The sequence below is a fragment of the Curcuma longa genome, chromosome 1 (assembly GCF_044706935.1).
Source record: "Curcuma longa cultivar G26 ecotype Majalengka, Jawa Barat chromosome 1, ITB_CL_G26_1.1, whole genome shotgun sequence".
In the NCBI taxonomy this organism is placed as follows: Eukaryota; Viridiplantae; Streptophyta; class Magnoliopsida; order Zingiberales; family Zingiberaceae; genus Curcuma; species Curcuma longa.
The window spans coordinates 11,583,073-11,609,720 of NC_133861.1; the positions used below are offsets into that span (position 1 = coordinate 11,583,073).

Below are 26,648 nucleotides of genomic sequence, written 5' to 3' on the forward strand. Positions count from 1 at the left end.
AGTTTTCTATTTTAATTTTAAAATTTAAAATAAATAAATAAACTTTCTCAATCCGCGGGCCAATCCAAGTCCGCCGCGGGCTAACCCACGAGGGTCGTGGGCCTAGGTGGGCCAACCCATCTGAACCCATCTTAAAATGGATTTGACGGCTATAGCTAATTTCATCATGCAAATCCCTTGAGAAAGAGAGTAATATGAAATAAAGCCACCTGAGTGTGTGGATAAATACAAAAAAAAAAAAATTCACCCTTGACAAACAGAATAACATGAAATGAAATGAACTAGGGCAAATGTGCATAGTCGCATAGCTTTTCATTTGTCAAATCGCACCCAAAGTCGCACCCAATTCCTCCCTGCCCAATGAACTGAGGGATCAAGAGAAGTTGGGGGGACCCCACGCAGTGGCCGGATTCTGGGTGGGTCTCTCCTGAAAAGCGAGCGGGAGAAGGCTTTTCTGCAAAGCTAAAACCACTCTCCTCCTCGAAACCTTCTCTTCCTCGCTGCTCTGCTCTCGGCTTGCCTTCCAAAATGTCTCCTTTCGCTTCAAAAGTGGCTCCTTTTTCCTTGTTTTCTTTGTTCTCCTTCTTCGTCGCCTTCTCTTCCTCGCAGCCCGCCTCGCCGGACGTCCTCCTCCTCCTCAACACCATAAAGCCCGTGCTCCAGGGCTCCGCCGCCAACGCGGAGCTTTCTTCCTGGAACGTCTCGCTCCCTCTCTGCCTGTGGCGCGGCCTCCGGTGGTCCTCCGGGGGAGGCGCCGCTGCGCTTCGTTGCGACGACGACTATGGCCTCCGCTCCAATCTCTCCCTCTCCTCCGACCCCTCACTTCGCCTCCTCTCCATCCATCTTCCTGCCGCCGCCCTCGCCGGGTCTCTTCCTCCGGAGCTGGGCCAGTTCTCGTTCCTCGAGTCGCTCCACCTCGCCGTCAACTCGCTCACGGGAACCATTCCACTCGAGCTCGGGAACGCGCCCGTCCTCGCGGACCTCGACCTCTCCAGGAACGTTCTTGACGGCGCGCTACCGCCTTCTATCTGGAACCTCTGCGGTCGCCTCGTCTTGCTCCGCCTCCATGGAAACAACCTCTCTGGAGAAGTTCCCGACCCTGCGGATCCAAGCGAGACCTGCTCCAGGCTAAGGGTTCTGGACTTGGGACAAAACCGCTTCCAGGGGCGTTTCCCCCAATTCATCGGCGGTTTCCATGGGATGACGGAGCTGGACCTCGGCAGCAACCGCTTCTCCGGCTCGATCCCAGATTCGATCGGAGGGCTCAGGAACCTGGAAAGGTTGAATCTTTCTCACAACAACTTCACCGGGCCACTTCCGTCGTTCCTCCAAGATTCGAGGTTCACGGCGGAGGCATTCCAGGGAAACAACCCGGAGCTCTGCGGCCGGCCACTGGACAGATGCGGGTCGGGTTCCGGCCTTAGTGCCGGAGCTATAGCGGGCATCGTAATTGGTTTGCTGGCTGGGGCGGTGGTCCTTGCGTCGGTGTCCATCGGATGGGTGCAAGGAAGGAATAGGAGAAGCAGGGCAAGGCAGGCGGACGAAGAGGAGGAGATCGTCTTCGAGGAAGACGGGAACAGTGGAGACGGGAGGCTGATGCTGTTCGAGGGCGGCGAGCATCTGACGCTCGACGACGTTCTGAACGCTACTGGACAGGTGATGGAGAAGACGAGTTACGGAACGGTGTACAAAGCGAAGCTAGCCGACGGTGGCAACATCACTCTTCGCCTGCTGCGGGAAGGCACCTGCAAGGATCAAGCTGAGTGCCTGCCTGTCGTGCGGCAGCTCGGCCGAGTCCGGCACGAGAACCTGGCGGCGTTGCGAGCGTTCTATCAGGGGAATCGAGGGGAGAAGCTGCTCATCGGCGATTACCACCCATATCGAACTCTGCATGACCTTCTTCACGGTAATTAATTAGCCCTTTCCCAAAGGATCAAAGTTGTCATTTTTTTTCGATTGCATAGATTAAAATTTTCCAATCTGATGGTCGCGCAGACACCAGTTCAGGGAAACCGGCACTGAACTGGAATCGCAGGCACAAGATCGCCCTGGGAGTGGCCCGGGGCCTGGCGCACCTCCACGCCGGGCTGGAGACGCCGGTGACGCACGGCAACGTTCGGTCGAAGAACGTGCTGGTAGATGAGTTCTTCGTGCCGCGGCTGACGGAGATCGGGATCGACAAGCTGCTGGTGGCTGCGGTGGCGGACGAGATGGTGTCGGCGGCGAAGGCGGACGGGTACAAGGCGCCGGAGCTACAGAGGATGCGGAAGTGCAACGCGAGGACGGACGTATACGCGTTCGGGATACTGCTTCTGGAGATCCTGTTGGGGAAGAAGCCGGGGAAGGGGACTGGGAAGGAGGGGGACGGGGCGGACCTGCCTGCCGTGGTGAAGGCGGCTGTGCTGGAGGAGGCGACGATGGAGGTGTTCGACGTGGAAGTGATGAAGGGGGTGAAGAGCCCGATGGAGGAGGGGCTGGTGCAGGCGCTGAAGCTGGCCATGGGGTGCTGCGCGCCGGCGGCGGCGGTGAGGCCAGACATGAGCGAGGTGGTGAAGCAGCTGGAGGAGAACAGACCAAGGAACAGGTCGGCGTTGTACACGCCCACCGACAGAAGCGAGATAGGGACGCCATTTTGACGCCATGAACACGAGCGAACTTGCCGATCGTCTTGTTCCAATTGCATGATTTGCATCAATACAAACTCTGTAACTGCGAGCTAAAGTTTGTTGAAATCCTTTGCCTACAAAATATCATATCATATTTCGATGAATCAAAGGAACGATCGAACTGTTGGTTCCGATGTGACGTTATTTGAATGGAAATTCGATAAGAGTTTGAAAGAAGTTTCTGATCAGTAAGTTTCATGAAATCGATCAGAGCGATTCTCATCGCATTGTCTTTATTCGTCTAAATTAAAGCCAAAATCCATCGTCAAGGCCTCAAGGGCAGTCCTAATAATTGCGCTCTGTACCAACTGGTTCGTTCCTGTATGAGTGAGGTCGCCGTCCTCGATTCGTCTGATGCGGAGAGAAACAATGCTTACGCAACACTTGCATCATTATTACGTAATAATGGTTGGGGAAATGAATTAAAAATTAATCGGGAGAATAATCCTACATTGTGAGTTTTAGGTCACATGTTATTTCACATTGAATCATAATTTTTTTTAGTTGACACAGTATGTTCAAGTCTTTAGTTCGATTAGAGTGATCAATTTGATTCTATAAAAAATTTTTTATTAACTACTAGAAAAGCATAAATTTAAAAAAGAATTCTATATGTCAATTATTATCCAGTCTAACAGTCAGTGCAGTTGGTTAACTCGAATTTTATATATTTATCTACCGTTATTGACTGATTTAATCATCACACCATGGTCTTATCATAATTGATTACGATGAGACTTATAGTGTACCTGCAGGAATTAGATTAAAACAGACATTAATGATATTGCCATTGAGTTAGTTACAATAGGATTATTAATGTCAAAATTTTGTTGACAACAACTCATTCATGATCTCCCTTGTTTTTTCCGATGATAACATTCAAGTATAATCCAGTTTGCCACGAACAATCATTGTTTAGTTGCTACAATGATTGAGCTGTTGCACTTTGAAAAAAATAGATATTGATTCGTGTCTCGGCCAGAGAATGAATTTGTTTTTTAAAAGTATATCAAATATAGACCTTAACTTCTCGATCGACAGTTCAATTCAGTCACCGAGTATTTGATTTGGCCTGTCCTAACCTCCCAATTCAATCTTCTCAACTCGGCCATTAATTCAGCTTTCCCAACTCGGCCTTCCTAGATCAGTCTTCCCGAATCAACAATTTAGCCTTCAGACCAGTCTTATCATCTGAGCTTTCATGACTTTGACATTGCTAAGTTCAGTGGTTTCAGTCCATTTCATCAGACTCGACAAATTTGATATCCATTTTTGAGTTGAAAATGTGAATTTGTTTATGACTTCGATCGGAGACGCCAAAGCTGCAAAGTGATCAACGACTTTAGACTCGATGCAATAGAGTAGTAAATTGGTCATCTCCGTGATTGGTAGACGTAGAACTGGAGTCAAATCAAGGCTGTGCCACCTTTGAAATAATTCGGAATGTTCTGCAAACTTTGTCCATGGGGGGCCGACGTCCATGGAAATTGGATGCCTCCTTAATTACTTTAATTAATTAATTCGGTCACTTGCCGGACACCCACAGGCACATGGACAGGCAGGCACAGACACAGCAGGCTCGGCTTTGGAGGAGTCAAATCTCGATTGCGAAGGAAGCTAATAGAATTTTGAGGTCGATTGAGCAACCGTTTTCAAATTGATTGACCTTCGTAGATACACCAAGACCACATAGCTTGATTTTTATTTTTTATTTACCATAAATTACTCTCAGATTGTCTACATCAAGGTACATGTATCAATCTGATTGTATAGACGACCCACAAGATTCTCACTACCAAACCACCACCTAAGTTTATGAATTTAGTCACACCTACGTTAAATGTTTGCATCAACTTACCTTAGCCAAATTAAATCAAAATATCATATTCTAGAAGGTACATTTCTTTTCCCTACCCCGCCAGATTAATGGCTTCTTCTTCAGTGGTCATACACTACCTTTGTCTGTATTCTCTAAATAAAGATCATGTCATTTGTGAAATAGTCAACATCCTCTCGAAGTTTAGGCAAAGATCTAGAATCTAGATTTGCAATTTCAAAATCTATGCCCTGGCAAATGCTCCATTATAATCCAAGAAGTTTTGTACATAGTTAAATCACCTCTCATACAAAGCAAAAAGGGTCTCATTAAAGGGATTGTAATCACCTCTTATGCAATAGTCACTATCTAAGACCTCATTGTTGGCCAACTTATCTATAAAATGCTGTATTACATTTAGATTCATAGGATCTCTATCGTCTCCTACGGGTAAAATGTACAACCTCCTATTGAAATGCATCTAATTAATGAGATTGTTCGGCATGTAGCAACTATGGAAATGATCCGCTTGCATAATGGTCTGAATCAGATACCAGTTCATACAATATTGGCTGGAGTAGGCAAACAATCATATTTTTTTAGTGAACACATACCAGAATCATCATAGTCAAAGTTCAGAAGCCTCAAAGATTTGCATTAAACTCATCTCTGTAACCAACATCATGGGAAGAATGTCCAAGACCAGAAACAGACCAATATGAGCTTAGAGGACAACACCACCAATTATAATGAAAATGACGCATGAATACAGAATCCCTAAGTGTTTCTGCGTGGGAATCAATTATTTTTATTTTGAATGATTATATTTATTTTTTAAAACTCCTAATATAGTTTTTTTTAATAATTCTTAAAATGCATATTTTTTTTGAAAAGTTTGAATAACATTTCAGTAAACATCAAACATGTAAATGTGCCAATTATAATAAAAAGATAGAATTTTATACGTCACGGACACTTTTAGAAGCAACTTTTAAAATTGTTTATAATAAAAAGATGTTTTCCCTTGAGAAACATCTTTGGCTATTTGAAGAGCATCAAACTAATTTACTTTTACCTCCTAATTTACTTTTTCACATCACTTGTCCTTCCAAATCCCAAATTCTCTATATCTTCCTTCTTCCTAGTAAAGGCCATATATCATTTCGATCAAGATTAAAAGACAATTTACGTTACTATAATAAAAAATCATCTCAAACATTTTTTCTTATGCTCACTGTAACATGTTTCTATACAACAACTATATCATATAGGAGAAAGGAGTATTATTATGGCATTCCCCACTTCCTGCCCTTCCCAGTTTTGCGAACTGAATCAATTCAATTGATGCACATCTCGACCCTATCAACTTCACTATGACAATCCTAAACATCTATATATGTGATTGAAACATTTTTCTTTTTTTTTTCTTTTACAATATGACAGGGAGAATGGGTAAAAATAATGAGAAAGAATGAATTTACAGCATTTCACGATCAATGAATATCGACCACTAGAATGGCGCAGCGAAAACCCTTAAGCCTCACTCTAAAAATTGGAAGGCTGGGTTTTGGAGGAGCTCCTCGGCTAGTTTGACCTCTGAGAAATCCTTTGCACGTAAAGAAGTAGACAACTCATCGACTGAGAATGGCATGCTGCACCAAAGATACAAAAAGGGTGTCAAGTTACTGTGAAAGATATAACTGCTACGTTCAAGTCCTTATCTATGCAAAGTAACTTCTTTTACCTGGAGTTGTCATCTAACAAGAAGGAGCTGCTGTCTGCGCCGTTAGAATCTTCCGTCATAAGTGCCCGCATGTTTGAAAGAACCTTGAAAATTGCATCAAAGAATAAACACTTATGAGCCATTATCTAACAATATAACTAGAAAATATAACTTCCAAAAAAATTTACTCTGGTAGTAGAGATTACGTTTTTTTCTTTAAAAAATTATCAAAAACTGTTTTGATCAAATTACTGTCTGAAAGCGAATGATCTCTGTTAGAAATCAAGAGGTACTTTAAAGGAAGAGTTAATTACTAGTAATAGAATACCTCTGACGAGACACTCTTTGTGTCGTACTTGTCATCCCAGTACTGTGTGCAGATTCTATAAAGTTGCTGCACGTTAAGAACCTGTATGAGAAAGAAATTAAAGGTTGCCATTAGCGATGCCATGACACAACTCAACAAAGAAGAGCATTACCACATCAAATGTACTCTACAGGATAATAACACAAATCGCTTTGGTCTTACCGGGCACAGATCTTGAATTATCTCCTCATAGGAAATCCTAGATTTCTGGAATATGACCTGAATATGATATAGAAAACACAAACATGAGAATGATAATGATTTTTCCTTGCTCCAACAATATTAAAGAGCTAGTATTGGTCTCTTGGGCCTTGCTTCTATCAAATTGGACTTGATACCATTCATGCTTCAGAATGCTCTAATCTCAACAAGAAAGATATACATGTTAGTTTTGCACTATATTGGGTTTAGCAGCCCCACCTATGGGCCAACACCAAATAACCCTATTTTAGGTTTTTAGGGTGATTTTTAGCATGGTGACATCTGGGACAACACTGGGGCAGCAAATTTCTCACTGATGGAGTGTTTCAGATTTAGAAGATGCTGTGGGGGTGTGTTTGAAGGTTATAGGAGACAAACACTTGTATAAAAGAAATTTTTATTCTTAAGGAGGTTGTTTTAATGTCTGGGAATTGTTACAAGTGAGGTTTCCCACCTTCATTATCATTGTTGAGAGAGGGCAGGAAGGATTATGTGATCCCTTGTGCAAGGTGTGGACAACAATTTGTTATATTATTGTGCTTTTACTCTCATATGATAGACTTGAATTCTCTCCATTTAAGTAGTGTTACGCCAAACCATGCTAAATTACTCTTTTCTATCTTTGTTTGCTTGTGTTGTTCTACCAAAGAAAACAAAGATTCCACTACTTGAGCTTACAATGAAAGGTTATTTTGCATTATAGAGACTAGATTTAGATCTACAAGTGCATGATTTGAGGGGTGAATTCTATCAAGTGTGAGAGGGATCTCTATACCCATCTAAAGGGGGTACCAAACACACTTGGGATCCCACCAATAAGCTTACAGGCCTATTAAAATCCAAACAAGCATTCTGGAAGAGAAGGAAATCAAGAGTAACAAGATGAAATTGTTAATAGCTACCCAATCACGTTCACATAATGAGCTAGTAAATATTCAGAAGTTTAATTCATAGTCAATTCAGTACTCTTCCAAGTGTTCAGCTTAACTTTGTAGTTTAGATGCAGAATTCTTCTGCATCTCCTGCTAGATATGCTGCAAACCATTTTCATGATTCCAGATAGGTTAATTATTATCTATAACATTTTTTTTCTGTTGTTGCAATTGCAGGACAAAAGTTATTTTTACCTTTTCACCAGAATACATTATTTTTTTTCTAGAGTTGACATATGGCTTTTTTCAGTGAACACGATTATTATTTTTTTCTAGAGTTGACATATGGTTTTTTTCAGTGAACACGCATGCAATGTCAATAAGGTGGAGCTTCTACCAATTATTAAATATTGCACGCTCCAAGAAAAGGATAATTGATCAAGAGCTATTCTTATTTATCAAACTGGAATTTGAATCATGCAGAGTTCAGTATCTGAGATAGAAACTCTACTATTAGCTACCTTTACCGTACAATTTACTACCAAATTTACAGAGTTATTATGATAATGGAACATGAATGACAACTTCAGAACGATGCAGCTTAATCATACAATAGTCAGTGGCCTTTAGGATGGGAAATGTAACAGTGCGAAACTTCTATGATCAGATACAAAGGCATCCCTACCCTATGTTTACTAGTAAACATCCAGAACGTTTCATCATTCTGTATCTGTAGTCTTTCTACTTTAGCTCAACTTTGCAGTTTAGATGCAGATTATTCTTTTATATACTGATACAAAGTCAATATGTTTTCTTGATAACACAAAAAAGGTTCTGATGTCTACTATACCAGCCAACACTGACAAAGCAATAAAAATCACATTTAAGTATCACATCATACATAGAGTAGCATAGTAACTAAGGACTTGGACAATATCATAAATAGGCTGAGGAAGATTCATATGGACATGGTCAAACTTAGGGTCAAAAGTAGAAGAGGCAAATCTAGTCATGCATTAAGTCGTTGCCTCTAACTCCTCCCACAGTGATACAGTCCTTTGCTACACTGGAGTAAAATGTTTGTTACCAAAACAGCAAACAACGTAAAAGATAATTTACCTAGCAACTATTGGAGCTTTTGTTTTCTGGCAAAAATGTGATGATTAGCAGAAAAACGCTCTTAACAAAACCAAAATTTCAAGAAATTACTATGTAGCATCTTCCATGATGTAAGAGGTTGCATTGTCTTAAAAAGAAAATATGCTTTGTTTGAAACCAAGATTACATAATCAATATTCGAATTCAGCATCAAAAAATAAATTTGGGTAAAAATCCATGGGAGTCATAGCAACATCATATATAATAGTGCACCAGGTGATAAAAGAAATTACATACCAAGAAACCAACAGCCTGTCTTATGTGTTTAAGCTCATCCCAGGATGATCCAGCATACTACAATTAGCAAAACTTCAGATGGATCATCAGAATACAGTAGACAACTCTCGCAATATAAATTACCTCAGATTTTGCTTTTGTGCACCACAATTCTAACTCAGATAAACCAGATTTAACATACTCTCCGTTGTTGAAGGAACAACACTCACGGCGAAGAAGCAAACTGCCACAAGAAAGCAGTTACATATTGTGTTTACAGTAAATAAGAGATTTAACTACAATTAGTCACCTGTTAAATAATTGTACATTTATGTATGTGAAAATCTGCATAATTATCTTCTGAATGAGAATAGAAGGAACCTGAAAACAACTGGTTCAACCTTAAGTTTCAAACAAAAAATTAAGAGTATTGTACCACATCAGAAAAGATAATTTACATAGTTTTCTTGCAACGTCTTGAGAAGGTCATCCAAACACTCAACAATGGTCTTCCAGGGGCTACTTTGTCCTTGGTTTCCAAATGAATGCCCAGAGCCACGCAACATACTTGACCTTGTTCGTGGAGCCTAATTGCAAAAATCAAGAAACATCGGCCATGATTCAACCAATAGATGCAAAGTGATTAAGAAAAAAAATAGTGACCCTTTGCTAGGATTCTACAGCTTATTAGTCACACCTAGGGCATCATCAGATCCTACGCCAATGAAGAAAAAGGATGGGCAGAACTTACTTATAATATACCAGAAACATAATAATATCAACAATTAAATTGATGAAAATATTAAAATTATGTGAGAAAGAACATCTGAAATGTCAAAATATTTATAGCCTGCTTGTTTCATGGAATAGAATGTATAGGGAATAACTTTTTTCCAGTGAATGGAAAAGACTTGAAATAGGATATGAATATGTATGCTTTAGTTTGGTTCAAAGAATAGATTAGATGGTTCATGAATTGATTTTACCATTTTTGTAATATTTAAGCAGTTGAGAGATTTGTTGGCCATCAATTGCTATTTCAACATCAACAACCAAAACATTTATATAATAACAATTCACAGTGTGGATTTCATTACTGTAGTAAATGTTAGAGGCTACAACTACAGCCACTCCAGATCTGGTTCTGTCTAACTTGGTCTACATACACTAAATTTGGTCCACACAACAGAATAAATAAGAAATAGAATAGTTATTCATAGGGAATTGAATGATTCATGGTGGATAACAATTTTAACATATTAGAATAAGTATTCCTGAGTTTGGTATAAGGGAGCCAAGAAGGATTGAGTACGAATAACAATTCAGTAAGAATTGGTACTCAATTCCAGGTTCAATTTGCAACTAAATGCAGGAATATCTATTCCGTTAGAAGTCAGAAAAGGAATAGCTATTCCTGAAAATCAAATGTGCAGCTACTAAAATAGGAATTTAATTTCCAGAAATTAGAATATATTTCACAACAAGATGTGTAATACCTGTACACACAATGAAAGCAAAGAAGACAAATCCTTTTTCACATTGTCTCGGATCATTCCATACATCTTCTCCACATAAGCTGTCAGCTGCTGCTTGAAAAGCAAGGCAGGATATTTTACTTCAACTTGGCGCACAACATCCAGGCCATCCACAGCAAGGTTGGTAAAAGATGCTGAAGAACGAAATGACTGGTGATGATGAATAATGTAGACAGTTAGTTCTTATCCAACTAACTACCCAAAAGATAAAGAACACAACAAAGTCACATAATAAACCATAGAATCAGAAAACATAGCAGTTGTTACATACCTGAGTCATTCTCCCAAATAACGATGTGGGAACAGGAGGTTTTCGATGTGGATTAGCTCCAGTCACGCCAGGAGGCTTAATGCTTTTTTGCAGCAAAAACAACAAACTTGAACCATTTGATAGCCAGTAAGCAAGATGATTATTAGACCCTTCATTCTGTAAGACAAATTACACTAAATTGATAACACATTGCAGACCAATGAACAAAAACCAATAGTTAAAACAAACATGTTAAAATTTCATGCAAGTAGAACTACAGATCAGGAATAATCATTTAATTGTGACTATACAAGAAACTCATTAGATTTCACTTCTTTCTTGAAATTGACCGAAATCCCATAAATCTAAATACATTCTGCATGATTCAGAGTGAGAAGTGATCAAATCTAGAAAAATTAAGAGAACAATACATAGATCTAAAGAGCAAATGATACAAAAATACCAAGAATATGTGATAACATATATGAGGTGGCAATATAATTGGTATCAAATAACAAAGCAGAATACTAAAGAGGCAGCTTCCCCACTGACATCAGTTTCTTGAATTTGCAGTTTGACTATCCATACTTCATACTGGTGACCAATCATAAGATTGTAATATTAGTCTTCAGGCACATTAAAGGAAAAGAAATTATAGTCAGATGTAGTACATGATTCACTGAAAGGATTTGAGTTTGGACTAAACAAGATTATTAGTACCAACATATGAAAGACCCAACCAATTTGAGTAATGTATAAAAGGATTTGTTTCAGTTGTAAGATATTCAGCTGATCTTTAGACTATCTAATTCAAAAAAAAAAAGGATATTCAGCCAAACTATAGACTATCTAATTCACAAAAAGGTGAAAATTAAGGTGTAACCAAACCAGCACAAGAGATTATGTAAATAACCACGGGTAAAGTTAAACACACCAGAAAATTGGGCTAATTGATATATTTCCCAAGACAGTGGTCGGATGGTGAATTTATACTATTTGCTGATGGACAATGGTAATGCATACTACAGATTAATATTGTCGTTAAAGCATTGTCATTTTCCTTTGTACCTAATATTCAAAGTTATTTGAAATGTTAGTTTTACATTATTATCATTTTAACAGTAATTTAGTGTTTGGTCAAACCAATAATAACCAGTGGTATCTATCTGGCAACTGCACGGACAAAGCCTAGTATATCATAGTGCTGTAATCAAGGAAATGGCTGGAATCTCCAGAACCCATACCATGTTTGAGATATCTAAAACAACCTGAAAAAACGGAATTACCCATATTAGAAAATAGAACTCTATAAACTTGTAGATTACCTCAATCGCAGACCCAATCATCTGGATGAGATGATCAAACACACTAGTTCTTTCAGCTTCAAAGGATTTCCAGTGAAGAAGACATTTGTATATAGTTAATGCAGCTACTGGTTTTCCCTGACTAAACCCAATATTTCTGCTGACGCAACTGATTAGGACACCAACATTCTCCTGTGAAGAAAGATAGTGCATCAAAAGGAGTGAGACGTGCAATAATAATGAGAAGTGCAATAATAACTTAGCTTTGTGGAATATAAAACACTCACAAGTTGTCTCTCAGCATGAAATTTGCTCAGCTTAGCATCAGCATTCTCATAGTCCTTGATACCAGGTGGAGCACTCTGAGGTTCCAACAGATAGATGGAGTTTAGGTGATACTAAGCATTGATAGTGATATTGCAATCTGCACGCAGATGAGAACCTTACATATAGTAAACACACTTTACCTTAGGATCTTCAACATGACGATGGCCATTCTCCAAATTCTGTCATTAAAGACAATAAGAGTATAAGGGAAAGATGAAAATAAAAATAGGTAAGAAATAGACCATAGTTACATAACACATGACTACATGTTTGGTAGGAGTTGTTGGAATTGATGAATGCTCAGATATGGGTTTCATTGAGGAATGCAATAAGGTCTGCTGTCGCAGAATCTGGTTCTCAGATTCCATGTTAGAAAGTTTCTCTTTGAGCCTGCCAACATATTGATGGGCATCAAATGAATTAAGAAACAAAACCAGAAAATGAGTATATACATCAGTGCAGCCATATAGTTTGTAAAAAGATACAGGAAGGTAAGGTGTATATTAGAAAGTTTTAAAAAATTATAAAAACCTCTGCACTGAATTGTTCAACTGAATTATCTTAGTCTCAGCATCCATGGCCTTCTTCAGCCTTTCCTCGCTGATTCTACTAGTCTCATCAAACTTCTTCTCAGTTTCATTGATCTTTGTTTCTAGTGAGCTCACCAAAGCCTACAAAAATATGAATATGAAGAATATCTTGTATGATGCGCTGATGTGACTAAATATGAAAGAAGAAAAGGAAGTGAATTTTAGGGGGAAAAATGACACTTGGAAGACAAATGCATTTCAAACACAGTAGGTATTCACAATACACTTTACGGAAACTGAAGAAACAAATCTAGGTAGTCAAATTAGGGATAGTAGAGAAATAAAATAAATCATTAATGTCAATCTAACCTTAAGCTTCTCATTCTCATCCCTAAGCTTATCCAACTGAACTGTGTCAACAACAGGAACCTCTTTAATGACAGGAGCTACTTCAGCAGCCTTTTTAGCAGCCTCTTCAGCAGCCTTTTTAGCAGCCTCACGCTCCTTAGTCAACAAAGACTTAGTTTCCTCGCATTGTTGTTGCATCTCTTGCAGAGCAGCTTGCGATTTCACATTTTCCTGGTTCTTAGCTTCCTCAAGATCAGCCTACAAAAAGTCGGTAACTATTTCACGGATGCGTGGAGAGAAAGCTACCGCAAGAGAAGTACAGGGATTCAACTATCCATATTAAGAACATTGATAACTGACAGCAGTATAAGAAATTAGCAATAATTAGGAGATGAAAAGGAAGGATCTGTGGCTTCTCAGGACCACATCTTCTGCGACACGTGCGAGCCTAATCTAATACCCAAGACTGAGTCAACACAGGTTGACTGTACAAGTCAATTACAGTCATAGGATCACCCAAACCTATCGTTAAACATGAGTTTGACAACATCACTCAATTAAACAGTCTCAACTCTATTTTAGGAAATTTCACATGAGTCTGACTACATCTGCCAATGAAAACACAACTTTAATTTAAGAAATAAAATTTGCAGAAAAACAAAATGATAATAAAATATATCAAAAAAACAAACATGGTTTGGTTCAGGCAGAATTCAAAACTCCACCAAATCCATCTTATGATTGGATTTTCTAAGAAATTAGTAATTGAATTTCCATAGAAAATGGTGATCAGAATTTCTTATTTAACTTTCAGAGAGAAATTTAGTCCTCAAAATTGTATCAATAAGGTCAATTTTACTTATTGCATTATACAAATAATTTAGCAAAAGGTGAAATTCGTCACCCCAGCGGTCCCACACGATTAACCTCACGATCATCTGTGAGGAGGTAAATCGGGAAATTACAGTTGGCCACTACGGAGAGGGTGTTGTCTCGACTTCGTCGAGATTCTACCTTTGCCCATTTCAATAAGTCTACCCCGTACTAACCAACTCAGTTATGCCCCGGGACTGCATTATACAAATACATCTTAGCAATTCAATATGTGATTTTTAAACTATTTAGTCTCAATTGCACTAAGTAACCAGCTGGAACAATTTTTCCAAAAAAGTTTTTGGGTTTCTCTTTATTGAACCTAAAAATTCAGATTGGAACAACAAACCAACACCCACTCTCACCAATGAGTTGAGGACCTTGTTACTAAGATTGAAGTTACACAGATCGATCAATGGATAAGAATAGAACTCTTAAATATAGGTCATAAGGACTATTTAAGTCAGGATCTCTCAATATAGGGCACTGCATTGAGAAAATGGTCTTCAAACATGCATTTAGCAAGTGCATCTACCCTCAAACTCTTAGGCCTTGTTTGGTTTGTGAAAATTTTCTAGTTTTAATTTGCAGCTTTTAAAAAATAAAAGAAAACCATTAAAAATTAGTTTTTTTATCCCACTACTCACCTCTAATAAATTTAAACGCATAAAAAACAATGCAAAATATTATTTTTACATCTCTTTTGAGTTTTTAAGTTTTATGTTTGTAGAAAACAAAAAACTGACAATTGAAAATTTTTTTCAAACAAAAAGCCTTAGAATGCTAGAAAGCATTATCAAAACGTACCCTTTTCATCATCTATGTAGTTATTTCTAGTGGAGGTTCAGATACTTTTAGGATATTGTCTACCCTAAACACCAAAAGGTATGACAAATGAAATCTATTTTGTTCCATAATAATGAGTATAGGAGCAGAACCATCAAAACAGGATAGCACAGAATCATCAAAACAGGATCCTGTTTATTTGGACAACCATATAGAAATATGGTATCAAAGAAAGTTAGAAAAACTAAAAGAGAGAAATGATGATTTTTTTACTCGCATGCGCTTTTCCAATTGCAGACGCCAAGTAAGTTCTTCAACTTCTTTTTCCAACTTATTTTTAGCAGCTTGAAGGGCACCAGTTTCTCTAGCCGCCTGGAAAGGGCAGAACAAATATATGGTTGCATTCAATATGGAGTATCCACGGCATAAACAACAGATAAATTAGATTGCTCAGCAGTTTATAATTTAAATTCTTTTACCAAAGTATATATGACAGAAATAGGGTATCAATTTAGAAGTTATGACAAAATGTCATCTATCAATTTAGAAATTCCATATTAAAGTAGCTTAGATTTAAAGAAGAGATTGTTGCCCACGTCCTTAACCAAAATTCATACACTGAGAGGTTAAATCAATTTAACTCAAGGTAATACAAAAGAAAGTTTTAAGAAAAACAAATTAAGTTACCATTTTAAGATTCCGTAGCTCTCTTCTTGCAACCTTTCCTCTCCAAGCACATTGAGTAGTGATCACAGCCTTCTTCATCCTTGAGTAATTCCAGCGAGCCAAGAATTTGCGGCAATGACTCTGGAAGAATTAGTTGGCCTTGAGCATTTACCAGTTTATTGCCCTCAAACTAACAATACGTGTCAGGCTAACAAAAATGCTATGGAAAAAAGAGATAAGATCAGCCTAACCATTACAATCCTAATAGGTATTTGAGTTAACTAGTGAAAGATACTTTTAGTGCAAGAGAGCTTCTAGATATACTTGAAAAGGTTTGTTAATTTAAGTGTTGCTAGTCAGTGTACACAAACTAGATGTGCGATATGTAAATGCCTAAGAAGCAATCCTTAATGCACCTGAATAATAATAGCAGCTTTTGTCTGCTGCCTGAAATGAAGTTCCTCACGAGCAGCCATTCCCCTTAAGCCAGCTTGGATGGTCACAGTGGAAGACAATAACTCTTTGTAAGCTATCCTTGCAAGTTGCATCCTGAAAAATGTCTGAATACTAAGTGCCGCAGCTTGTCTACGCATGTTTTCATAAAGTTGTCTTGCAAGTTGACCTTCAAAAAGAATGAAAACAAATTGTCTGGCATCAGCTAGAAAGATTGAAAGTTTATGTAGCAGAATCACTGCTAAAATCCACTTTTTAGTAGATACCTCTGCATATGGTCTGAATCTGTATGGCTGCATTCTTAAGCAAAATGAACTTTTTATGGGCCAAGTATGATCGAACTTTCCTTTGGATTCTGCCAGCAGATCTTCCCAGAACTTCATTCCTACGAGCATCAAGTTCAGCCATTTGACCAGCTCGAAGAAACACCTTGGTTTTTCCAACCTATATATTTTATACTTAGAAGTTAGATAAAACATCAGCAATGTGACTAGGTTGCTTAAAGAATCTAGTACTGGTAGGTCTGCACTATAATCATAATTTTAATCCTCAAAACCAGGAATTTAATTAGAAACTTTGATGATCAACTAGTCTGAATGCAACATGAAATCTCAAATTATGGAGGCTGAACGTTAGAAGTGAATATGCATAGGAACTTACTAAGTTCCAATAATAGTTGTTATAAAAGAATATGCAGGTAATGCTACAGGTATAACCACTAAAGGGTAGTCGAAGGAAAAGAGAAGCAACAGATAAGGAGAAACTAAATTCCTGCAACATAGGAGCCCAATCCCAATAAATTCAAAATAAAAGAAAATAAATAAATCTTCCAAAGTGAAGACAGTTAGATAAGATACTTGACCAAATGTAACAGGAGAAGTATTTGAGTATCGCGGATAACTTTCTCTAGTAAATGTTACCTGGTGATACTTGACCAAATGTAAAATAGAAAAATACTTAAATATTGCAAATTATTTTCTTTAGTAAATTTTACCTGGTAACCTTTGAGGTCCGTCTTCTCTAACAACCTCTTTACAGCAGTGATCTCATCACAACTGTCAGGCAAAGAATATCAGAAGAGTGATATTAAACAAATACCAATATCTTCATATAAACCATTCAATACAAAATACCTTCTATCCAAAACCTGAGGTGCAAGAATGCCAAAACGGTCAATAAATTCACAAAATATCCGTCTTGTTGGATATCCAGCACAACTTATTCTAATGGCCTCCATCACTCCCTAAATAGAGAAATGATGCAACATCAGATACAACTGACTCCTTATACTTGAACTACTAATTGAAAATCCTACCCCACAGCGGAGCTGCTGAAGAATATTCTGATTCTCAAATATTGATGGTTTCAAGAGATTGTTGGGTTTAACACAACGAATGTAGTGTGGCTCAGTGGAACTTAGAGTTTCTAGCAGAGATTGCAGTTGTTGCTGCAAAATAACATTTATAGCATGACAAATTTAAGGTTCTCCAAAGGGATTATACACACACACACACACCATTGTACCTTAAATCTTGAGCCTATTGATGAGAATTTTGAAGATTTTGAAGCATCCTCAGAAAGAGCTGGAAACAAACTTGAAACAAAAGAACATTTAGAGGCATTCAAAAGAGCCTGATGCTCTGCAACCACATAATCCTTGTTCTTGTCTAAGAACAACTCTGTCTGATATGTAACCTATATGAGGGAAATTCTAAGATCACAATATGATTTACAAGTAGATCAATATGGGACATAAATATAGGTACTCACTTCACCAGCATAATGACAAATGGTAAAGTCAGACCGAGATAATTTTGGCTTGCTAAAGCGGTTGTGATTTTTAAAAGCTTGGTAGAGCTTCTGAGCAAAAGTTTCATTTGTTGATCTTGGCAACATGCTGCACAAAGAAGAAAGACAATAACTAAAACATCCTTTCGATCAATTCATAAAAGATCGAGACATTTAGTGTTAGATTACCAACACTCATCCAGGAGAGCAATAACTCCACCAGGTTTCTGACAGTTAAAAACAAAAAATGATAATTAAGAACCTAAACAAAATATTATATGGAAGATGTGTATAGATAACTCATTCATTTTGGATAGATCTAATAAATATTGTTAAGCTTCCAAAAATTTCTCAAATTTTTTACTTGCACTTATGACATCTCTATGAAATAAATTGTGAAACCAAAAGAACTAAAACCATTTGAAAAAATGGCATATTCAGACATTCAGTCATGCACGAAGTGTTCATAGTCCACCACAATTTTAATATAAGAAATTCCATAAGTTTCTCCTCAAATCTAGCATATGGTAAATCAAAGTATTGACATCTTAAGCAAAGCCAAAGCCAGGATTTTAGTCCTTGGCTGGCTCAAGATGTACCGCCCGTTTTGAGCGTCGAAGGATGTGTCGAACACTAGAAGAGAGAAGGGGAAGGAGAGGAGGAACAAGATCAACTCTCACATGCTTGTGGGAACCCTCTGATGCATCATATAAGAGTTGTGTTCCCTAAGTGATGTCCCAGAAGATTCAATGTTTGGGTGTCCTAGGTGATGTCACAGAAGACTCGCATGTTGTAGGTGACATGCAGAAGATTTGTGTATTATAGGTAATGTCGTGAAAACTTGGCATTTGTCATGGAACACTCACATGCTGCGCTGGGTGATGTGATGGAAGACTTATTTGTCATGGAAGACTCACATGCATAAAGTGAGATAAAATTTGTTTATTTCTCCATCAGTACTGAGAGGAGTCCAGGGAGAAAAAGTGAGAGCTTTAGTACATGAGTGCGGGCAGCAATTTGTCTGTGTTTCCTCATACTTCACTCCCTAGACTCTTCTCCTAGTGAGATATGGTGGTGACATGGAGAGACAGTGTCGAATTTCACCTAGAGAGTGTCTAACCATCAATATTGATGGAAGCGTCTAGGGGAGAATTGAGAGAGATTTGATGCATGATGTCTAGGTATCACATTGTCTCATTTTGTTTTTAATTAGTTTTACTCTCATATAAAATATACTAAGGTTCTCTATGTGGAGTAGGCTTAGGTCAAACAACCTTACTCATTCTTGTCTATTTCGGTGTTTTTTGTGTTTTTAAGGAGGTTGCGTTCGATTGCATACAAGATCTTTGATCTATTGCTTGTCATGAGAATAAAGATTCTGTAGCGCATCCTTGTGGTGAGGGTGATTCCATTATAGATGTGTGGGTCTCAATCTATATAGTCGTGTTGATCACATGTGATCTTTTAAGAATGTCGATTACAATAAGTGGTGATAGAAGTGGTGATAGAGTGATCAATAAACTCTTTGACTATTAAAAATGAAGAGTTCTTGTATTGAGAAGGTTAAGCATCAGATCATGTCAAGCAAGTAACTAAAATTGAACAGTTTCAGTCTCCTGGCACTATTCAACTAATGTGTTGACCTGCATTGTGTAATTGAGTAAAATAACCCTTGTAAGCTATGGTTTAGTGGGTGAAGAGCTTGGAGAACGTATGAGCATCACCTTTGGTTCATTGCCTTGAGCTATATAAAATGGTCGCAGCCTTGCAGGTATGGTATAGTGTCCAAGTGGCATGATTAAAGAGTTTGAAGGTTTTAGTCACCTCTGGTTTACTCTCTTAAGATCTAAAACTCAGACTATTATAACCCCTAATCTGAGGAATCATTTTATGAGCCTTGTTAAATCTGAATATGATTTTGGAACTTGTGAGAGAGAAAAAACAGAAAGAACCTAATAAAACAAAAAAAAATGGTGCACAAACTAATGGTTGATTTAGGCACATTAGTTGAAGCATTATAAATGTTTCTTATCCATTTGTTTTTCCTGTTACTAATTCCGAAGCATGAAAAGAGGTACTAACAGAATTGCATAACATATAATTTAAGCCCATGGATAAAAAGTTAGCAGTTAGTATGGGCAAGCATTCAAAGCAAACCTTTTCTATAAGATCCAGTATGTCCTGGTTATCAACAAAATCAATATAGCTCCAACTGATTTCTTCTTTAGTATATTCTTCTTGCTCCATCTTAAAAACATGCTGTAACCAGAAAAAAAAGGTGACAGCTGCAAAACTTATGACAACTAGGTTTAAATTTTAATCATACTCGAGTACAAAGTACAAGATATCATTACTACTAAACAAACCTGATTGAAGTGCTGCTGCAATTTTTCATTTGTGAGATTGATACAAAACTGCTCAAAACTGTGAAACATATAATATTAGTGTCTATCCAGCAGTTTATCCATGTTAACTAATAGAACATCCACTGAAAACAGTCGAATAGGTCATATCAAAACACAGTTCTTGTATGGTTCAAGGCAATCTCAAGAGGGAAGTCCAATTCACAAGACTATGACAATGCCGGATCTAGTAAGGTTCGACACTGAAGGCTTTTGCAAAATTGGTTAGATGCAAATATATCCAAAGAACCAAAAGTAAAACATTTAAATTCATCTCGGCACACTTTGATGTGTGCCAAGCGTATTGAGTGTTAGCATAGTAAGATGTAGCCCGTTCCAGCCAGGGAATAAACCCTCAACAAGGAGCCATATATCAAACCTTAGTTTATCCTATTATATAATAAGAGCAAGTGTTCTCACATATTAATTGCAGATACAAAAACAGACTAGTTGAGCACCTGTTAGTTTTAAAACTTTCAAAGCCATATATGTCAAGCACCCCAATTAAGCACTTTGAATTAGGGTCTTGGCCAATTGAGTTGTTGATCTTGTTTACAAGCCTGCATAGAACGTACTCAAATCAAATAATTTAACTGCATGTTTCAGATATTTGTTAACTCAGATCAAACAAAGAAAGGAACCATGAAAAGCTTATCACAGATTAATACAACCAACATACCAATCAAATAGTCTTGAGTAGACAATTTTTGCAAGGGCATCTCTACTTAAAGCAGCAGCTTCTGGATCCAGAGTTTTTATAATATTCTCATCCCGAGTAACAATAACACGCTTACACAAAGAATCTTCGAGTGCCATTGCATCGCACCTAAATTTTTTTTTATTTCCTTCAAAAAATCAGAATCCAGTCTGAACTAGTATTGAAAAGCATAATGCTCAACCATTTTACATGAATAGCTCTGCAGCAGTTCTCAAATGGAACCATGACTTCTCATCTTTAGGTCGAGAAGAATCTGTCTCCTTTCCATCTACAAACTCAATATTCCCTAGATGAAGAATAGCAGCAACTACTCGGAAAATTGCATCCTGGAACAACCAATATAAATAGTAAACAATAAAGGGTAGAAAAACTGCAACAATGTATCAGATTTGGGCTTTCTTTCGCCTTTCTCATGTGAGCCAGACAACAAACCTGTTCATCAGAATTGATGCCAATGATGTCCATAGCCTTTTTAGTTTCCAAATACTCCTTGGAATCATCTACCCCATCAAGCTCATAGCAACTGGACTGCTTAAGATAATGAAATGTCCTGGGATTTCCCAGCTTGTATCTTTGAACGTCCTTCATAATAGCATTTTTTTAAAAAAAAATTTAGAACCAGTAAAGCAAACTGCTTGTACTAACATAATATTTCTTTGTATTTTTTCAGTTAAGATGATAACCAAGAACATAAATGAGTATCTAGGAGATAGCATTGTAAAGGGTGTTTGGTTGAACAGTGAACCACACTTTGGATCTATTAACCCATCAAACTGAATATCATCCAAGAGAAAAACTGGAAAAAAAAAAAGCATACACACATCTAGCTAAAACATAGCCATTATCTTCAAAGAATTAAGCTCAACCAAGAGCCACATGTGATTTAAATATATGCTCACAGAGAATTATCCTAGAGATTGAAATATTACACTGCTTAATACATGAGTAGCACGTCAAAGGTCTCCCCTGAGTGAGGCATCACTCTGTTGAACCAGTAAAACAAAGAGTGCAGGAAGAACAAAATAAAGAGAAGCACAATGAAATAACACGTGGCCAAACTAGTAAAATGCCATTCATAACCAACTCATGTACTGATTATGCATTCACGTTATTCGAATGACTAAGGACAAAACTAACCTCAAAATGCAGGGTATGAATCATTACTGCAGTTCTTCATATCAGGTAGACTAACTAGAGATCAATGATTATCCTATAAGGGGCCAGTTAGAGGTCAATGATTATCTGATGCTATAAAGATCCCACTGTTGACAACTCAGATGTCTCAAACTACACTATCCCTTGTTTTTAAAAAAATGGTAGACGTGAAAAGTTAGAAACAGTGCACCAAAATAATCAAACAAGAAACAATATACACACATTCACTTGTTCCTATTGACTATATCTAAGAAAGGTGGTTGAACCATTTTTCATGCAATTTAGTCTATTGTCCATGATTATTCATAGCAAAATTAGTCCCCTTTATTCTATGGTCCTCCAAAAATGTTCCTTTTTGTTAGAGAATAAAAGACAGTGGAATCTTAGCATCTTGGGGGTTTAGAATATATATAGAATACTAGCAGTCAACCAAATGTCTAAAGTGAATACTTCTGGTGGTGCCGCGCAAAGCATGTAAAAGCAGTGATAGTTCCTTTCAGGATCAGATATTTGGCAAACTCGGGATCTTTCAAGAAGGTAAGTTCTAATGGCAGCTCCAGAAATCCTTCCCCCCTCATCAAACTGAATCTCAACGAACTTGCCAAAACGACTGCAGATACAACAGTAACCAAAAATGTAATTTGAGAATGAATGAGACAAAATTTTAGTTGCAATAAGAAAGATATTGTGATTGTCAAAAATTTCACTCTTCAGTACCTTGAGTTGTTATTTCTTACTGTCTTTGCATTTCCAAAGGCTTCAAGAACAGGATTGGACTATATAAAAAAATAAATGAACAATGTTAGAGAAATTTGAGTTAAAAAGGAGAAGTTTGATAAATAATAATAATAATAATAATAATAATACAAAAACATAATCTAGCAGAAAATGGTATAAGGATTCTGATTCAAAATAGTAATGGGACAAAATTTAACCTGGAGGACTTGTTGCTCGACAGTCCTCCCTTCTGATACAGCTCTACCACCCATGTAAGCAAGATAGCGCATAATCATCTTTGTGCTTTCAGTTTTACCTGCTCCACTTTCCCCACTTACTAAAATTGATTGGCTTTTCCCTTCATTTCTCATCAATCTGCATTGGAAGACACACTCGTGATGAAAGCACAGTCCATGAACACAGGACTAAGCATAAAGAACAGAAATTACCGAAAAGCAGCATCGGTAACAGCAAAAGGATGGGGACTTAAATCACCAAAAGCTGCTCCTTTATATTGTTCCATCATGTGGCTATCATACAGGTGAGTCAAACGCCGGAAGGGATTGACAGCAATCAATATATTGCCAGTATAAGTCTGTTTAGATAATTTCATTAATGAGCTGGGCTAAGCAATCTGATATCAAAATGAAAACAATCCTACAATGCTTAACAACTTTGAAAGGAAGTGAATAAGATTTTACAGCCAGGACACAATGACTATGTACAATAGTGCACTATGAGAAGCAGTTTGCTTAACAGAGAATGTTATTTAACCAATGCATATAAAAAACTACTGTTTCAGCCTCTGTATATTTACTCACATAAATTTCATTCATGTCATATCTAGATCTCAAGTTTTGCAAAACTCCCGGTTCATGCAAATAGGCAAGTTTTGTCATGTCATCTACTCCACAAGGTGAAGCTTCGGGATCCTTAGGATGGACATTAGAAATCTTGGCTGTCACCTGCATTGCAACATGTGATCATATTAAAGTCACAATTTGAATCATAGAAATAGAATTCAATACTCCGAGTGGTCTATACCACAATAGATACAGAGAAGAGAAAATTATTTGAATTACTAAACTACACAAAGAAAACATGCTATCAAACTATTAAAGCTTCAGAAGCATATTCCATGGGACAAAAAAAATCATATACCAGAATATTATGGAAAGACTTGCTAACTCTAATCCATGCAAAAATATGTAATGAAAGATAAAGTGAGAACAAAGCACGCACTGTCTTTCCATTAGAACAACTGATCTTAATCTCATCTCCTTTGATCTCCAATACTTGTCCATCTATCCATGCCACGTCAGGATCCTCAACCCAGACTTGTGATCCTACTGCTACACTTGACTTGCTTGCCTGCCAGGGATATTTTAGCAGTTTCAACAGTAATGTAAATGGACTTGTTTCAATGCATGTGCGAAAGAACGCAGCACAGATGCCAATTGAGCAAAACATCAATTTTTCAAAGTCGCTGTTTTGGAACCAATGCAATCTGACGAGCAGAATATGTCGTGCAAGATAAATGAATAAACACATTTTCAACAATTTTGTGTAAACACGAACAAGGCAGGCTACAGACAAGTAACAAAAATAAATTTATTAAAATCTTCTAAATCTAATTTAGTTTGGTAGATACATGGCCATGAAAAAACGAGATTAGAGCGTCAAGTCAATGCACTTTTATCGTCCGAAAACTAACTTTCTGAGGAAAATCAAAAGGTGTCGGGCTAGAGCTAAACATCACAATGTCACAAATTAAAAGAAGAATTTTACCATTATCTCCTACTATCGCAGAAAGCCTATCGTTGTTCCCCGATGCTCCCTTCTTAGAGGTCCCAAAAACTCTATCAAGAATCAAATTAGAAAAAAATCCCCAATTTATAGATCAAAATCCAATATTCCCTCGGGTTCCACTTCCCCGTGTTTTTAAAAAATGATTCCCTTCTCACCCCTTACCTACGACACCTGGATCCACCTCCGACTAGCCCTCACCGCCGAGATCGGCTCCCCCGATGGTACACTAAAAGCTAGAAAGATCCGCCCATTCCCCGTCTGTCCTCCTCCATCGCTTGCTCTTCTTCGAGAACCTATATATTGCCAATGCACCGATATCGCTACGCAGGGAAAGAGAGTCACAATGAGGAGATAATCCCTGCCAGGCGCCGGCTTCGATCGCCGCCCAAAACCCTCCCGTCTCGCCGAGTAGTTGCGTTCCTCCGCCCCTTTTCTTTTTCCCTGTGTTTTCTTTAGCTCCCTCTTTCTCGGCTTCCTTCGTTCCTCATGAGCGCGCGATCCGCCACCGCGTTCTCTATTCTAATCACAACTAACTCCCTTTAGCTAAATTGCCATCGTCGTTTCACAAAATTACGTAATTGCCTCCCCTCCCTCTCGCAGCTCTTCCTTTTCCGGTAAATAAGGCGTATCATTTTATTTTATTCATACATTTCGCGAATACCGCCGATACTTGTCGGTGTAATTAATGGTGAATAATACGGTATACTTTACCCTCGACCGTATTTTTTTTACCATAATGCCATTTCTCCACGACTTATTTCTCTTGATCCGTAGATTAACGAAATTTTGACAACGAGACAATTAAGCCACATTTTTATTATTTCTATTATTATTTGAACGGCCCGCCGGGTCAGACTTTAAGATTCGCGATTTGGCGATGCGGTGGCGCGCGGTGCATTCGGTTAGTCGGTTCCACGCTGGCCGTTGGTTGCCGCCAAGGAATCCGGAGGAGATTGCGCGTTGACAACGGAGCGAAGCGACGGGATGAGCATGAAGAGGAATAAAGCCGCTCCGTCGGATCATAAAATGACGGTGGCCTTTTAATTGCGCATCTGATGAAAACGACTTTTCCGTACGACATATTTTCGATTTTTTTTTCCTTTTTTTTTAATATATTTTGATGGTCGTAAAGTTAATTATGAGAATTATAAAGTGGAACAGCTATTTAAAATTTAATACATTTGAAAAATTTTGTACTATGTCACGTGTAAAACCGATCTTTATTGGAGTTTTAAGTAAAATTTATTATTTGTTATTTTTTAATATTTATAATTTATGTAGCACGAGCGCCCCGACATTTCGTATTATGACGCTGACCACTTCGATATTTGGCCGACATTAATCGTGCACTAAATGCTCATTAACGTGCGGCCTACATCCATTATTTGCTAATTGACGTCCTTGGCCCACCACCGTCCTGATCGATTCGGACCCAAATGTATTAATTAGCTCGGCATATTATATATAGGCAATATCATATATTCATCCGGCTTGCTTTTGATCATGACATGGTTAGCATCACGGATGGTATAGCAATTCGTGCATTGCATTACCTAAAATCTCAATGTTAATATAACTTTATTTTTAAAAAAATATAATTAGAATTATTATTTGTTATTAAATATTGTTTAGAATATTTTAATATTATTATTAATTTATGTACATCATGCATGCATATCACGGATACAATATTGCTTCTTCGTGTTGAAAATTTGAATGAAAATAATAAAAGATGAATGAAAAAAGACCTTATTATGCATAATAATATGACCTGTGCACATAAGAGGAGATTAACACAAACATCGATTTTCACTCGGACTCAAACTCAATTATATAAGACAGTTTAATCTTCTAAATAACTCAACAACCATCCATATTATATTTTTTTACATAAGAAGAGGTTGTCACAAAACTCTCTGTGCATGATGCTCCACAGTAGCGGACGGCAAAGACATTAATGTCCATAAC

At 37.8% G+C, this 26,648-nt stretch overlaps 2 protein-coding genes across 2 annotated transcripts; one reads left to right on the forward strand and one right to left on the reverse strand.

Moving 5' to 3' along the window:
• The first annotated feature begins 506 nt into the window (after positions 1-506).
• LOC141847383 (putative kinase-like protein TMKL1) lies at positions 507-2,800 on the forward strand. Its single transcript, XM_074735426.1, has 2 exons — positions 507-1,906; positions 1,996-2,800. The coding sequence occupies exons 1-2, from the start codon at positions 529-531 to the stop codon at positions 2,634-2,636; spliced, it is 2,019 nt and encodes a 672-aa protein (XP_074591527.1). The 5' UTR covers positions 507-528; the 3' UTR covers positions 2,637-2,800.
• A 2,946-nt stretch (positions 2,801-5,746) lies between these two features.
• On the reverse strand, positions 5,747-24,687 carry LOC141842535 (myosin-8-like). The gene is made up of 39 exons (XM_074730657.1): positions 24,660-24,687; positions 24,114-24,242; positions 23,693-23,836; positions 23,321-23,466; positions 23,090-23,246; positions 22,872-22,930; positions 22,605-22,764; positions 21,432-21,581; positions 21,189-21,325; positions 20,961-21,107; positions 20,740-20,841; positions 20,246-20,303; positions 20,037-20,138; positions 18,069-18,106; positions 17,862-17,988; positions 17,616-17,786; positions 17,407-17,538; positions 17,225-17,334; positions 17,086-17,146; positions 16,358-16,535; positions 16,055-16,260; positions 15,660-15,779; positions 15,246-15,344; positions 13,335-13,571; positions 12,967-13,106; positions 12,702-12,825; positions 12,576-12,614; positions 12,396-12,470; positions 12,130-12,300; positions 10,826-10,981; positions 10,516-10,704; positions 9,478-9,606; positions 9,330-9,400; positions 9,164-9,263; positions 9,041-9,097; positions 6,735-6,791; positions 6,534-6,614; positions 6,227-6,309; positions 5,747-6,134 (listed from the first exon to the last, which is right to left on the reverse strand). Exons 1-39 carry the CDS (start codon positions 24,660-24,662, stop codon positions 6,023-6,025), a joined length of 4,557 nt encoding a protein of 1,518 aa, XP_074586758.1. The 5' UTR covers positions 24,663-24,687; the 3' UTR covers positions 5,747-6,022.
• Positions 24,688-26,648: the final 1,961 nt, after the last annotated feature.

Bases quoted from the DNA above. Each gene is read 5' to 3' on its own strand.
- LOC141847383 (XM_074735426.1), top strand. From the start codon at position 529: ATGTCTCCTTTCGCTTCAAAAGTGGCTCCTTTTTCCTTGTTTTCTTTG. The intron at 1,907-1,995 runs GTAATTAATTAG...ATGGTCGCGCAG, and splicing joins TCTGCATGACCTTCTTCACG to ACACCAGTTCAGGGAAACCG.
- LOC141842535 (XM_074730657.1), bottom strand. The intron at 22,931-23,089 runs GTTAAATTTTGT...TTTTTTATATAG, and splicing joins TCGAGCAACAAGTCCTCCAG to TCCAATCCTGTTCTTGAAGC. The intron at 9,098-9,163 runs GTAATTTATATT...TGCTAATTGTAG, and splicing joins GCACAAAAGCAAAATCTGAG to TATGCTGGATCATCCTGGGA.